Source organism: Camelina sativa, chromosome 16 (genome assembly GCF_000633955.1).
Source record: "Camelina sativa cultivar DH55 chromosome 16, Cs, whole genome shotgun sequence".
NCBI lineage: Eukaryota > Viridiplantae > Streptophyta > Magnoliopsida > Brassicales > Brassicaceae > Camelina > Camelina sativa.
In genome coordinates, this window is record NC_025700.1 from 17910970 (window position 1) to 17925825 (window position 14856).

Below are 14856 nucleotides of genomic sequence, written 5' to 3' on the forward strand. Positions count from 1 at the left end.
CACAAAATTGTGTTATTCTAGTTTTTCCCTAAGAGAGGGTGTCAAACCAGCAATTTTTTTTCAAAATTGTGTCAATCTGATCTATTTTCACTTTAATTTTATTTGCTTTTTTGGACAAAAGGCACATGTTTAAGTGATTCATAGACGACAAATCAGAACCGAATCTTAAACGAGTTGACGCAAAACTTGCTAACTCACATTCCCACCAACTCCAAGGAAGCTCTTCTTCTTCTTCTTCTTCTTCTTGAAGAGAGAGTCAATGAAACACACAATCCTTTACTAACAACACAAACTCAAAAAAGAAATATATGATGATCCGAAGCCATTGTTTTTATTGGATTTCAGTTGTTATTATCATCTTTTCCTCCCTCCTTGTACAGACTCTAGCTTCTACGTCGCTCCACTTATGCCATCAGGACCAAAGGGATGCTCTTTTGGAATTCAGAGACGAGTTTCCAATTTATGATTCTAAACCAATACCGTGGAATAAGAGCACTGATTGTTGCTCTTGGAAGGGTGTCACGTGCAACGTTAAATCTGGCCAGGTGATATCACTCGACCTTAGTAGCACCGTTCTCCTCGGCTCTTTGAAAACCAACAGTAGCCTTTTCAAACTCCAACATCTTAGTCACCTAGACTTTATGAATTGCAATCTCCACGGAGAGATTCCTTCTTCACTAGGAAACCTTTCTCGCCTCACACTTGTTAACCTTTTCTTTAATAACTTGGTAGGAGAGATTCCGGCTTCAATCGGCAATCTAAACCAGCTAAGATCCCTTAACCTTATGGCTAATGATCTTACAGGTGAGATCCCTTCTTCACTAGGAAACCTTTCTCGTCTCATAAATCTTGAGCTTTCTTCTAATAGTTTGGTCGGTGAGATTCCAGCTTCAATAGGAAATCTAAACCAGCTAAGAAATCTTAGCCTTGGGTCTAACGGTCTCACAGGAGAGATTCCTTCTTCACTAGGAAACCTTTCTAATCTCTTACATCTTAGGCTTTTCAATAATCATTTGGTAGGTGAAGTTCCGGCCTCCATCGGAAAATTAAACGAACTACGAGCCTTGTCGTTTGAGAACAATAGCTTAAGTGGCCAAATTCCTATTTCATTAGCCAAATTAACTAAGCTTTCTGAATTTAGCCTCAGCTCTAATAACTTCACATCCACGTTTCCGTTTGACATGAGTGTGTTCCAAAACTTGGAGTACTTTGATGTTTCTCAAAACTCATTTAGCGGGCATTTTCCTAAATCTTTGTTCTTGATTCCTTCGTTACAAGATGTTTATTTGGCAGGAAACCAATTTACAGGACCTATAGAGTTTACAAATACATCTTCATCAGCTAAGCTTCAGACCCTAATCCTTGCTCGTAACAAATTCGATGGCCCAATCCCCGAGTCTATATTTACATTTCTCAACCTTGAAGAGTTAGATCTTAGCCACAACAACTTCACTGGGCCAATCCCTAGATCTGTATCAAAGCTAACCAACCTCCTTCATCTTGATCTTTCCAACAACAAGTTGGAAGGTGAAGTACCAGGTTGCTTATGGAGATTGGATACATTGACGCTTTCTCACAATTTTTTCACCAGTTTTGAAAACTCTTCACAAGAAGCACTAATCGGAGAGTTGGATCTGAATTCGAATTCATTCCAATGACCATTTCCTTATATGATCTGCAAGCTTAGATGGTTAGGCTTTCTAGATTTGTCCAACAATCTCTTCAGCGGCTCGATACCTCCATGTATAAAGAATTTTAGTGGTTCTATTAAAGAGCTAATCTTGGGGAACAACAACTTCAGTGGAACCTTTCCAGATATATTTTCAGGTGTTACCAAGATAGTATCATTGGACGTTAGTCACAACCAGCTAGAGGGAAAGTTTCCAAAGTCTTTGATCAATTGCAATGATCTTGAACTTGTGAATGTGGAGAGCAACAAAATCAAGGACATGTTTCCATCATGGTTGGGATCTCTACCATCATTACATGTTCTCAACCTCAGATCAAACGAGTTCTATGGGACGTTGTATTATGGCCACGTGTCTGTCGGGTTTCAGAGTTTAAGAGTCATTGATATATCACACAATGGCTTCACTGGAACCATCCCACCTCACTATTTTTCCAACTGGAAAGAGATGACCACATTAACCGAAGAAAATGGCCAGTACATGGCAGAATTTGGGAGATTTGCTGATAGCTATTATCACGAGATGGATATGGTGAATAAAGGAGTTGAGACGAGCTTTGAGCGGATCAGACATGACTTCAGAGCCATTGATTTTTCTGGAAACAAATTTTATGGCAAAATCCCTGAGTCCGTTGGCTTATTGAAGGAACTGCGTCTTCTCAACTTGTCAGGTAACGCTTTCACAAGTGATATCCCACGAAACTTGGCTAATTTGACAAAGCTCGAGACGTTAGACCTGTCTCGTAATAAGCTTTCAGGAGAAATCCCTCTAGGTCTTGGTAAGCTCTCTTTTCTATCATACATGAACTTCTCCCATAACCTTCTCCAAGGTCCTGTACCACGAGGCACACAGTTCCAAAGGCAGAAATGTTCTTCATTCTTCGACAACCCAAGACTCTACGGTCTCGAAGAAATTTGTAGAGATACTCATGCCTTGAATCCTACATCGCAGCTACTTGAGGAATTGTCAGAGGGTGAGGAACAAGTGTTCAACTGGGTAGCAGCTGCAATAGCATATGGACCTGGTGTGTTCTGTGGATTGGTGATCGGACATATCTACATTGCACATAATCATGATTGGTTCACAGAAAAGTTCGGTCGAAAGAAACTAGTCATTACAAGTGTTCGTTAAACCCATCTCTTGTAGTCTCTTTAAGCATTTGGGAAGCAAATGTTGTGTAACGTCTTGTTCGTGTTTGTACTGAATTTTCATGTGTTTTCTTTGTATTTTCTATATATGTAACAAACGTCTGGTGCTAGTCGATATATCTTGGCTTGAAAATGTTTGAATTCAGCAATTCTCACTTATGTAGTATAACTTACCATAGAAGCTTTAAAAAAGACAAATGGGGCGATTCCGAGATTTAAAATATAACCAAACTTCATATGTATGGAAGGATCCAGGAACTGCCAAAAAAAAGAAAACGTATACATGAAAATATCGTAGCCGCCGTCAAATAATATAACGTGTGACGAATGAAGCAATGGTGAGAGCAAGTAAGATAGCAAAACAAAAAATTTACACAATTTTAAGAAAGACATAAATAAAACAACCTGAAGCTGTAGTGAAGTTTATATGGTGGAAGAAGCAAATCCCAGAAGATGTTTACATAACATCTCCATTTTTCTGAACAGTTTTCTCTGCATCACAAAGCACGGTGTGCAATCTCCATATGTAGTATATGCTTTTCTTCACTACACGACCAAGCACCAACAAGTCCATAACGGAGAACTGTGGTCATAATAGATCCAATAGAGATGGTTGTGAACCATTGGCCTTTGAAGTAGATGTGCCAGTACCACCTCTACCTCTCCCCCTTCCTCTTCCCATTGCTACTGAAGGTGGTGGTGCAAGTTTCATTGCGGACTGCTCGGTTTTGCTTGAACCGAATATGGAACTGATGTCTGCTGGCTTCTGGTTATTGTACGAACCACTCGTGAAAGATTGCATTCCTTGGCTCTGTTTTGGTACACCGAAAGAATTGATTGGATCTTGATTATTTGCAGAGATACCTGGATTACCTTGCTGGGGTGGTTTTAGCGAAGACAAGGGGGCATTGCTGAATGCCCAGTTGTCATTGTTAGTTGTCTGAAAATGGGTGCCGCCTGGTAAATTGTTGCTAAAATTGGATGCAGTGCCATTTTTGAGTCCGGTAGAAGCAACAGAAGTACCATTGTTGGGACGTGGAGGCCAATTAGCAAACGGATCTAACTCATCGAAACCCGGAGTGGATGAAGTTCCTGTGTTTAGTTGTGTTTTATCATCAGTTGCTGGAGAGGTGAGGCTTGAAGATTGTCTTGGAGGCCACTCGATGTCTACTGCAGGGCATGTGGTTGGTGTTGTTGCCTTGTTAGGAAGAGTAGACATGATTGATGGCTGTGTCTGATCTGTGAATTTGTTAAACTGATGGTTTGTGTTATGACGAGAAGAAGCAGGATTTCCCACAGCAGAATCTTTGCTCGGTGAACCCCAATCTTCATCCCATGCAGGACTGCTCTTGGCTGCAGAAGCAACCTTCTCAGGTGTTTGGGTCGATGATTGAAACTGGATTCCATTGGAAACAGAATGCGGTTTCACCTCTGGGACTCCGGAATCGTTCACTGTAACTCCTCTTTTTTCCTCTATTTTCCTGTTCCAGGAGAAGAATACAGATCACAATAAAGACAACAACACTATGTTGTGGTAGGGACCTGAAAGCACTATTCAGAAGTACTGCCCGAGAACAACAGGCACACCTGAGAATATCCTTGACAAATAGCATATATTTAGCAAACTGCTGGACGTTCAGTTGTTGGGCAGTAAGCAGCGGCATGATCAGGGTAAGCACATGTTCTGCTGTGAATTCAACTCCATACTAGAGAACAATGATGAAAAATGCAGATAATAAGATGTAATGCACCACATATAGACTCGAGGAGAAGTGAATACATTCAAACTTCATACATAAAGGAGAAAATTTGACCTGAATCCTACCTGTTTGAGGATTGCGTTTGCCACAGCAAGGGTACACATTAGGGTGGGTGCAGAACGATCTACGGCAGTACACCGTTGAATTGTTTCCAGAATTTCGATAGCGGCAGGCTTATCAAGCATTTGCACCAACTCTGCTAAGCAGAGCAAAGCATTTACTCTGACCTGCACAACAAGTGCATTCCAGTCAATTATTTATGAGAAGATGGAAACAGTTAATTCATACTTCTCTTTCTTTCTCAAGCTCTTAAAGACACTGGTATTAGAAGAAACTCGAGCTGAGATAATCTAACAAAGTATAACACACCGCAGCAACTGTAGTTTTGAGAGCCAAGCCATGAACACGAGGCAAAATTGCTTGCCTCACAACCTACATAAAGAAAGACGGAAAAAAATTAATTAAAAGAACTCATCCAGCGTAATTAACTAGCACTACACTGCACAACCAGAAAGCCACATCAAAGTTGATTCTACTCTTGTGGGGAGAAAAAATTATTTCAATATATAACACTAAAACAAAGCATTGAGCATCACCTGCCCATCGAGTTGCTTAGCAACAGATGTGGATCTTTTAAGAACTTCCTCCTGAATGCGGACATCGTTATCATTGTAGGCTCGTAGAAGCAAAGGGAGGACGTACGATACAAGATGCTCGCTATCAGTCTGAAATTTTTGACATAAACGTAAGCCGAGTAAGGACCTCACCCTATATGCATTAGAAAAAAAGGGATATTGATTTCAATGCATATTTACAACTGGGTACAGAAACAAACAACAGTCAGTCTAACTTCAACGTGGAAGCTTACAACCAAATATATATCTGATTAGATCTGCATGCATTCAGTTTATGGCAGCACAAAAGACTATTATATCGAGCTGCTGTGTTGTCAAAGTGGACCATATTTTACACATACATCCTTTATTCCATCCTACTGTGTCCAATCAGAAGAACTTCAGCAGAAACAAACATGTGCAGGGTAAGAAAAAATAAGTTAGTAATATATACAACTGATCAACTTTACCTTGTTAATAATAAGCTCTGCATGTTTTACAAGCAGCAGTAATGTATCTCCTGAAGCAGTACTGAGAACAGGAACAAGAGCCGGAAGAGTTATCAGCTCAAAGTCAGTTCTATCCTGAAAAAGGTAATTTTAGGTTTCAACTTTCAAGCTTCAATCAGTGATTTCTAGATAAATATAGTTTTTTATCACTCAGACTTACCTGAGACTGTGCTATAGTTAAAACCATTGGCAAGATCATTGGTTGCAAAACCAAATTCCTAAGTTCACCACAAAGAGGTGGAAGCACCTGCATCATAAAACATGGTTTGCTTAGTTGTAGCAAGACATACCATTTGAGCATCAAATCTTTTTATCAAGACACAGGCTACGCCAGTAAAGTGACTACCTTATACCGTAATACACGGGAATCAAAATCCTTCCACATATCTGATAATGCTTTTAAGAACTCAGACTTCTGCATGTTATCTCTTTCCTGAATAAAGAGAAAAATGATCCGAAAAGGTTATCAAATGTGGAGATACATTTTCATCATCTATGTACAGTCTGTCTGAAACAATTATTGAAAGCATATACACACAAGCATATGATCAAGGAAACGGAGAGCACGTAATCTAGCGTCACTTCGGAAAAAGTTTGATCCTACATAGTAAGAGTTCAAGTTAAAGATGAAACTAACAAGAAAAAAGAGAAACATTGTCACAAGAAATAAGCAAACCTCGTCAAGACTACTTCCACTTACCTGTGAAATCTAATGCTGTTGGTCTAAAGGACTCGTTCGTTGATAGCATCCTTTGCAAATCAGATACCAAGTCCGAGGGTATAGATGAGAAAGATTCATTTGTTATATAGTTCAACGTGTTCATGTACTGCAAGAAATTATAAAATAAATATTACCAACTATGGGGAATCCATAGAATACATTAAAATCTTTCTGAATAATAAAATCTACCCATAAGACATAAAGCATGAGACACAATGTATCTGACAGCATGTATCTGAATATCAAAACTAACAATCTCAGGTTTTAGAATTACCATCTTGACATTGTTATTGCAGTCTAACAACGGTTTCCGAGCAACTAAATGGTAGGCAAGGCATCCAAAACTAAAAATGTCCGACGAAGCTCCAGCTGAAGGACTTTTGCTGCGCATCAGTTCAGGTGCAGTGTAATTTAGGGATGGCTGGACTGGCAGTATTGAATCCTCGACATCATATTCCTGCACGGACATATGCCAGAGATTATCTCACTTGTAGAGTTGAATACATCAGAAACACAGCCGTGTAGTAATAAACTTGAGTACAAACTCACAGAATAGTGAAATGATTGCATATTGTCCAAATTCCCAGCCTGTGCTGCCGAAATAGCAAACCCAAACCCCGCAAGCTTCCAAGAACCAGCCGAAGTGATAAGAACATTCTGCAGAAAAGTTACAATTCCACAAGTTAAGAAATCATATATGAATACAACTTCTAAGAAGACAAGTATGACTAAGAATTTTGGAAAACAAACCTCTGGAGAAATGGCTCGATGGATGAGATTTGCGTTATTGTGGAGAAAGTTCAGTGTCTCAGAAATCTGGAGCAGGCCATGTTTCACCTCTAACAAGCTCATCTCCTGATCAAATTGTAAACAATCAATTTAAGAAAATCCAACTTGAAACTCAAATTGAGTTGAATATGAAGCTAAACAGAGAACATAAAAGCTAACCATTGACTTGAGATCTTTGGGCACATTAGCCACATTCTCAACATTCCCAAGCGCATTAGCCACAGAGGCAAAGAGCGGTTCCGTAACTAAAGCCATAGCATTCTTATTCTCATCAAGCGCTTGAACCACATGAACCACACCAGGATGCCGCAACCGCACGAGCTTCCCCGCATCAGCTCGAATCAAATCAAGAAACGCATCTTCAGCTGCCTTAGACAACCCCGCTCGAACACGAGCCTCAGACAAAGCACGCTTATCAAGCATCCATACACAGACCGTCGGGTACTGCTGTGAGCGCGTGGAATCACGCGCCTTAGCTGCGTATAGCTTCCAAGCGAGGCCAGGTCCAGCGGAACCGATCTGGTCGAGAAGCTCGTAATCCTGAAGAGCCTTAGGTCCCGTAACTTCCTGAACTGTGGTATGAACCGTCTTCTCAATCACAGCAGCCGTTCTAGCTAGGGCTTGAGTAAATGTTTTCATGTTTATCGACATTTTTCTGCTGGATCGGAAAAATTTAATCCTAATTGTTGTCGGTCGACGACGACGTGAAAACAAGTAATCCGACGAGAGATCTAACACCAAAGCGGAGTGGTGAATGCGTATTTTAACCGAGATCGAGGAAGAAGACGATGGCAGAAGAGAAGCACAAGTCTGGATCGGAAAGATCGTCTTCTTCCTCCTCCCACCTCTCTGGAGAGCAACTTGTTTGTTTGTTTTTTTTTTCTTTCTTTTTTTTTTCCTTAATTACAACACAACAGTCCTTTCCTTTTTTTTCCATTCCTCATTGTTTTTTTATTATATATACAATAACTTTATCTATTTGCCAAATCAGTCCTTGTCCTTGTCTTGAGATGAAAGTAACATAACTAACATAGCTTCTCTTTGGCCTCATCGTCGGCGAGATTACAGGAGCAGGATGAATCTTTAAAACGGTGAAACCGATTCGAGTCTCTCACAAGAATCTCTTTTCCCAAAAGCTTTGAAGCCAACTTCATGAAGTTATGGCAATCTATACATATCCTTATGTTCTTTATTATCTGTATCAAATTCAGTCCGTGATCACCTGATTTTCTTACCTCCATCACTGCAAATGCTAACGCTAGTTTCTCGCTGTGATGCGATAAATGCTCTTCCTTCTGTTCTTCTTCCTCTATATCTTGTGAAGCTGACCTCATCTCTGGAACATAACCCATCTCCTTCAACCGACTAATCAGCCTCTCTAATTCTCTGCATATGGCTTCCCTGTCTGGACGACGGTTTCTTCCTCCTGATGCGAACTCGTGAACCTTGTTTCCTATTTCGGTCCAGCTCAGGCCTGGTTCTTTCCTCACTCTCCATGCTTCTGTCTCTTTCTGGAAGTTACTTAATGAGTTTGTGGGTTCTAGTTCTTTCAGTTTATCTGCTGCTAACTTACCCAACCGGGTGTTACCATGTTTCCTGCATGATCCCAATAATGCACTCCAAACTACAGCGTCTGACTCCATTGGCATCTGCTTGATAACTTCTTCTGCTTCCGTAAAACGTTCAGCTCGGCCTAGCATGTCGATCACACAAGCGTAGTGATTTAGCTGAGGAAGAGTCTCAGGTTTCTCATACATGGATCTGAATATACTCAGTCCTTCTTCTACTCGTCCAGCGTGGCTGCAAGCCGAGAGAAGAGCTATGAATGTCGCTGAATCAGGATTTATGTCCATTTTCTGAAAGACTGGTAGAATTGAGTCTACTTGGCCATGCAATGAGTAAGCCTTGAGCATTGAGTTCCACGATACCACATCCCGCGAATCCATATCATCAAATACACGCTTACACAAGTCAAGAGAGCCACATTTGGCATACGCATGGATTAACGAGTTGTTCAGTACTGTGTCAGCTGCAAAACCACCCTTGATCACTTGAGCGTGTATAGACAAAGCATGGCGAGCAGTGACAAGTCCCGCACAAGCTTTTAGTACACTTGAGAAAGTATACCAGTCGGGGTTTAGCTTCTCATGACGTAACTGACCAAAGAGAAGTATAGCCCTCTCTGGATCATACACTGCAAACGCTGTTATAATCCCAGTCCAAGCAACAATGTCCCTGCAGTGTTTCATTTCCATAAAAATCTTGTAGCAGTCATCAAAGTCTCCTAAAATTTCTGAATAAACTTTAACTAATGCGGTAGCCACTTGAGTCTGAGTCACCAACCCGGATTTTACAGTCAGAGAATGCAGCTGAAGACAACACTTTGAAACCTCGTCAAGAACCAAGTCGGAGCTTTTGTACAAGGAAGAACATATATTAAGCACCGTAGCACGATCAAATCCTACTCCATCTCCGTGCATCCGCATAAAAACACCAACGGCCTGTTTCCCGAGATTGCAGCACTGGAAGGCTGCAATCATCGAGTTCCAAGTAACAAGATTCTTGAACTCCATGGCCTCGAACACAGACCAAGCTTCATAAGCGGCGGCCCCATCATAACACCTACCGTACATAGAGATAAGCGCATTCGCCACATATATCGAACAATGTAAACCAAGTTTCAAAGCAAGTCCATGCACCTGCTTTCCAGGCTCATACCGACACGAAGTTAACACGCTAGACAACACAAACTCGTTAGGACAGCAATGAGCTAACATAGCAGAGAAAAGACTCAACCCCTCTTGTTCGTTCCCTGCCTGCGCATAGCCCGAGATCAATGCACTCCACGAAACTACATTCCTCTCAGGCATATAATCAAACACCTGGCGTGCGTATAAGTTATTCCCGCACTTCGCGTACATAGTAATGATAAAATTAGCAAGGATAACGTTCTGCGAATAACAATGGGGATGTGAGAGCATGTGGTGGTGTAAGTTGATTCCATCGCGAAGATTGCGTTGGTCTGCACATGCTTGAAACAGAGCCGCGTAAGCCTGCTGAGACTGAAGCTCAACCGGCGCAGAATAGAACAAGGAAACAGCTAGACGGAGATCACCAGACCTAACTAACGTACGCAATCCTTCAACAAGGTTGTTTTTCGATGCAGAAGAAGGTAAAGCAGCAGAGCTAAAGCGCATCAATGTCCTAAAAGAGATAGTATGAGACAAGCTTGTAATCATCGACGCTCCAAATTCATTTACCTTGTTTTTTAAACACAAATTAAGCAACCACTGCTTCGTCTAACAGAAACTGTTTTTGTAGTAAAAATTGAGTTAAACTAATAAAATTGTCTCTCTAAATCCTCTGTTTTTTCGTTAAGACACAACTTTAGGAACAAGGCCAAATAAACCGGGTATGCTTGACCGAAGAAATAATCCAAGATAAATCTATCGGTTTAATGACCAACCGGGTAAATTAATACTATCGGCAATCAGTCGCTTTTACCGGTTAAACCAAATAGTCGGACCCGTCGAAGTTACCAATTTAGACTTGCGCTATTTTGTAGGTTTGTACAGATTTCCATTTAAGTGTAAATATAAATTACTTCGCAAATTATAAATTGATTGTCCCAAAACATCTTCATCTACCAAAACCCTAAAGCGAGAGCGGCTATTTCACAGGTGGACCCTAAATTGAAGCTCTTACTTAGTTTCGAAACTCTTTGATATCAGCAAGCAAAAAATCATGGAAGGGAAAGAAAACTGCAAAGATCTTCTGAAGTTGGAGCTGGAGAATCCATCTTCTTCTACCTCTGCTATGGATTCGGCACTTTTGATCTGTACAGAGAAGAAGAAGAAGAATAAGAAGAAGCAGAGGGAAGAGGAGGCTCCTTCATCGAAGCCACCAACTATTGCTCCAGTTGCCAAAAGCCAATTTCTCGACAAAGTGAAAGGTTTCTTGGGGGTTATGGCGGAAGCTAACAAGAAGCTGAAGCAAGAAGCAGCGGAAGGAAACTCTGAAGCTTTTGATATCGAAGCTTTAACAGGAAACGAATCTCAAGTTATCGAAATGGATTTGATGCTCGGCGTCGCTGATCTCAACACACATGAAGCTGTTAGTGCCGCTGAAGCAGCTATTTCAGGCGTTGGTATGGCTAGTAGAGGTGGAGATTCGAGCAGCGATGATGAGAGTGATGATAGCGACAGTGATGCAGAGGAGAAAGAATGTAGCAGAAAAAGAAGCAGAATCATTGAGCTCTCTTAGAAAACATGTTCTCAATTTCAATATTTTACTTGATATGAAAACTTTTGCCTAGTGTTATCGTTGAGAATATAATGCATCTGTTTTGAAAATAAACAATTTTGGACCGTGAATGCAAGAGTTTTCTCTGTGTCTTTAACTCTCTTCGTCTATTAGAAGTGTAGAGCCCTCGCAGATTCCAACGTCCAGTAATGTTGATGTCTCTTCATCGAGTGCTGTAGGAAAAGGTGAGCCCTGTGCCATGGAAATATAGAATTACATAGAGATACAAAGACTCATAACTTAGTAATTTTTAGGATAGATACCTCCTCCTGCAGAAATAGTCTTGGCTTCATGTTCTTGAGCTTGAAAAAGTTCTCACATAAGATCTTCATCTTCCCAACCTGTTACGAACACGAATCAAAAGGTTCAACATAATTGGTACACATTTTCGAAGTTTTTAAACAGACTTCAGATTCTCAATACACAAGAAGAAGAAGTAACAACCGTGATACTGCCTGGTAACTTCTTTGTCAACTGATGCTTTTCACCCATTGATGGACCAACGCATTTGAGAGTAACGGCTGCACATGTCATAGTTATATAATAGCAGCTTTTATACAATCAATGAACCATGCATAAGAAACGGCTTAAAAGAGTCATACAGATAAGTCCAGATGCCATGTTCTTAGGGCCGCTGCTAACAGTTGATGCTCTTTCATCCTCAATTCCGTGAAGTTTCTCGAGTTCATAAAACCTGCAATGTCAAAAACAAGATTAATATTCTTATATCAATTTCTTTTGGCAGAAACTTGCATTAAAAAAGAAAACAGGATTCAGAAACCAAAATTGTACCTAGGGTGGAGCAGCTCAATCTCAGACTTGTCAGTTAGTTTTGTCATCACCATCCGGACATACCTGCGATCATCCAAAATAAAAAAAGGATAGTCCTGCCGCTAAAATCAAACAACAGAGGGGATTGCTGATTTACCGTATCTCAGAATCCTTTTTTTCACGAGCTCTGACCTGAAAAAACCCAGATAGATTCAGATTTTAAAGAGCAATGAAAGGTAACAATATGTTGAACATTATTAGGCCGTTGTTCTACCTCACTCCCATTCAGCACTTGTACTTTCGTCAACCGTGCAATGAGAACAAATCTCGGGACACCGCCTCTTGCAGGATCGGTTATTGGGTTATCCGAAAGCCTGATGTCCTATTAGTTGAAGAGGGGAGTTCAGTTAAAGGACATGCTCTTAAAAGGTCTACCTAGTGCTTAGCCTCTATAACAAGGATCATTACTGATATATTAGAGAATCACAAAACAAAAGTGCAATACCACCAACTTAGGAAACACATTCAGTGCGTCTATCGAGGCCAGATCATCAATGTTGTTGGCTCCTGAAATAACACAAGGGGTGAGATAAAATGGCCAAATTTCAAGAAAGGGACATTACACTAGAGGAGATTACCTAGAAGAAGACAACGTAGACTTGGAAATGGGTCGCTGCTTTTCTTTGGTGATTCATTGCTATTTACAGAGTGAAATATGCGTGACAGCTTATTCTTGTTCAGGTAAAGCTGCTCCAAGCTGAGAAACAACGTTTAGATGATCAATTGATAATAAGTATCATCAGCGCAATGTTTATTTACGGGTCCATCAACTACGAGTAGAAGGGAACATATTTACTACTGACCATGGAAGTTGAGATAGCTTTAGTACTTTGCTCCAATCGGAGATACAATTATCATCCAAGTTCAGAAGTTCCAGAGAATTAAATGCTTGATCATCTGAGGACGACATCGACTGCAAGAAGAAACCAGAGAGGGTTAAAAACAATTTACAAACTCAACACCCAAGTTCTCAAAGCAAAAAAGGCGTTGGCATGAGTGCAACTCAAGTATAATCTTCAAAGAGACCAAGGCGTTTTACAAGCACGTCCAAACTATATCCCACTTGGAGAATCTCAGTAAGCATTGGAACTACAAAAGAAAACATTACTGTTATGGAAGATATCATGTTCCCCATCAGATGCAACTCCTCAATTCCAGGTAACGAGCGCCTAAGATTTTCAACCTGATCCATGATGGCAAGAGTCAAAAACTGAGATGGAGCTCAAAATAGTTCGTGAGAAAAAAGTAACAAGTCAAGTAGTCACATGTCACCTGATTCCAGCTCACACCACTATTATTCAGAACCAAAACACGGATGTTTTTTAACTGTGGCAGAGAGGTGACTTTACTTGACAATGAATTGCTAGACAGATTAAGGGTTGTAAGAGCTGGTAACTGTTCACATAGAGCACCAATTTCCTGTAAGCCAAAAGAAAAACAAACGATCAATCATAAACTCTGAAACTAAATATGTTACTAAACAGGCAAGCAGTAACGACTGATACCTCCCAGTCAGAAATCAAGTTTCCAGTTAAGTCCAGCAGCTTCAAATCTGTAACAGAGGAGAAATAGAGTAAGATACTGAGCAAGAGAGAGTCACACGAGTGTTTTTGACAATGACAGAGGCTGAAAGGAGTAGAATGAATATTACTAGGTAGAATTGAACCCAGCTCAGGTGAAACTCCAAGAGAGCTAACACCAAGATAAGAAAGAGAAGCACTCGTAAGCTCCTCGAACCTACTTAACTTATCTTGAATCTTGTCCCCTCCCAAAAGCTGAATCGAAACACGTTTGTTCCCAGCAGAGAGAACATACATTTCATCTAACAACAACAAAAATTTAAAAAGATTCATCATTTTTCAAATTCCAAAAACCACAATAATTTAAAAAGATTGAACATTTTCTTCAGACCTTCTTCGTCTTTAGTTGAAGCTGTTCGGTATCTAAGCTCCAATGCTTGAAGCAATGTGATACCACTACTAAGATTCTGAGAGCGAACAAAGGAAGCAGAGGTCTGTGAACGGCCGTTAAAGTAAAAAACGCCGTTGACGGAACCGTTATGCTTCCCATCACCGTCTTGATCCCAATCAACGCCGATCCAGGTCCCGGAGTATCCCTCCACACCTCCGACGTACTTCACGGTGCCCACCCGAGGCGAATCGTTTAGCGAGTGGACTCGCTGCCCGATTTTAAAAGACTCGTTGCTTGACTCGGCGTTCATTTCGAAATCACGTCTGAAAACACAAACTTGTCGATCTGAGAAACTCGCCGGAAAAAAATCAACCTGCCGTCAATCAAGATCTACGGACGTCTAACGTGGGCTGAAACTTAATGGGCTTATAAAATCCTTAGTATCAGGAAAATACTATAAATGGGCCAAATTTAAGCCCATTAAACAAAGAAGTCAAACGATGCTTACGCCGACAGAACAACGAGTGGTCAAAGGAACTTAAAGTTGCCACTTTTGTTTTTGGCTTTGTTCGGACGAAAAGAG

At 40.7% G+C, this 14856-nt stretch overlaps 4 protein-coding genes and 1 pseudogene across 5 annotated transcripts; 2 read left to right on the forward strand and 3 right to left on the reverse strand.

Annotated features, from left to right (window-relative positions):
- On the forward strand, nt 243-2946 carry LOC104753780 (annotated as a pseudogene).
- LOC104750991 (SCY1-like protein 2) lies at nt 2928-8128 on the reverse strand. Of its 2 annotated transcripts, XR_761740.2 has the most exons (15): nt 7389-7880; nt 7191-7295; nt 6990-7097; nt 6715-6897; nt 6420-6546; nt 6258-6319; nt 6066-6152; nt 5880-5966; nt 5681-5794; nt 5193-5321; nt 4966-5028; nt 4662-4823; nt 4424-4542; nt 3242-4317; nt 2928-3094 (listed from the first exon to the last, which is right to left on the reverse strand). XR_761740.2 is itself a non-coding variant. In XM_010472853.2 (14 exons), the coding sequence occupies exons 1-14, from the start codon at nt 7878-7880 to the stop codon at nt 3426-3428; spliced, it is 2730 nt and encodes a 909-aa protein (XP_010471155.1). In that variant the 5' UTR covers nt 7881-8128; the 3' UTR covers nt 3049-3425. The 2 variants fall into 2 exon arrangements, 1 of the variants encoding a protein (XP_010471155.1); XM_010472853.2 differs by having other exon boundaries at nt 3049-4317; nt 7389-8128.
- LOC104750992 (pentatricopeptide repeat-containing protein At1g71420-like) lies at nt 8134-10549 on the reverse strand. The gene has a single exon (XM_010472854.2). The coding sequence runs from the start codon at nt 10466-10468 to the stop codon at nt 8255-8257; it is 2214 nt and encodes a 737-aa protein (XP_010471156.1). The 5' UTR covers nt 10469-10549; the 3' UTR covers nt 8134-8254.
- Nucleotides 10864-11602, forward strand: LOC104750994 (uncharacterized protein C12orf45-like). The gene has a single exon (XM_010472856.2). The coding sequence runs from the start codon at nt 10974-10976 to the stop codon at nt 11490-11492; it is 519 nt and encodes a 172-aa protein (XP_010471158.1). The 5' UTR covers nt 10864-10973; the 3' UTR covers nt 11493-11602.
- LOC104750993 (tubulin-folding cofactor E-like) lies at nt 11454-14655 on the reverse strand. The gene is made up of 15 exons (XM_010472855.2): nt 14274-14655; nt 14014-14184; nt 13868-13914; nt 13635-13781; nt 13471-13545; nt 13166-13275; nt 12941-13059; nt 12808-12869; nt 12577-12684; nt 12460-12494; nt 12324-12386; nt 12134-12225; nt 11976-12052; nt 11795-11872; nt 11454-11723 (listed from the first exon to the last, which is right to left on the reverse strand). Exons 1-15 carry the CDS (start codon nt 14581-14583, stop codon nt 11625-11627), a joined length of 1593 nt encoding a protein of 530 aa, XP_010471157.1. The 5' UTR covers nt 14584-14655; the 3' UTR covers nt 11454-11624.

Bases quoted from the DNA above. Each gene is read 5' to 3' on its own strand.
- LOC104750991 (XM_010472853.2), bottom strand. From the start codon at position 7,880: ATGTCGATAAACATGAAAACATTTACTCAAGCCCTAGCTAGAACGGCT. The intron at 6,320-6,419 runs GTAAGTGGAAGT...CTTACTATGTAG, and splicing joins AACAGCATTAGATTTCACAG to GATCAAACTTTTTCCGAAGT. The intron at 5,795-5,879 runs GTAAGTCTGAGT...TACCTTTTTCAG, and splicing joins TAACTATAGCACAGTCTCAG to GATAGAACTGACTTTGAGCT.
- LOC104750992 (XM_010472854.2), bottom strand. From the start codon at position 10,468: ATGATTACAAGCTTGTCTCATACTATCTCTTTTAGGACATTGATGCGC.
- LOC104750994 (XM_010472856.2), top strand. From the start codon at position 10,974: ATGGAAGGGAAAGAAAACTGCAAAGATCTTCTGAAGTTGGAGCTGGAG.
- LOC104750993 (XM_010472855.2), bottom strand. From the start codon at position 14,583: ATGAACGCCGAGTCAAGCAACGAGTCTTTTAAAATCGGGCAGCGAGTC. The intron at 12,685-12,807 runs GTATTGCACTTT...TTCAACTAATAG, and splicing joins ATGTGTTTCCTAAGTTGGTG to GACATCAGGCTTTCGGATAA. The intron at 11,724-11,794 runs GTATCTATCCTA...TCCATGGCACAG, and splicing joins GACTATTTCTGCAGGAGGAG to GGCTCACCTTTTCCTACAGC.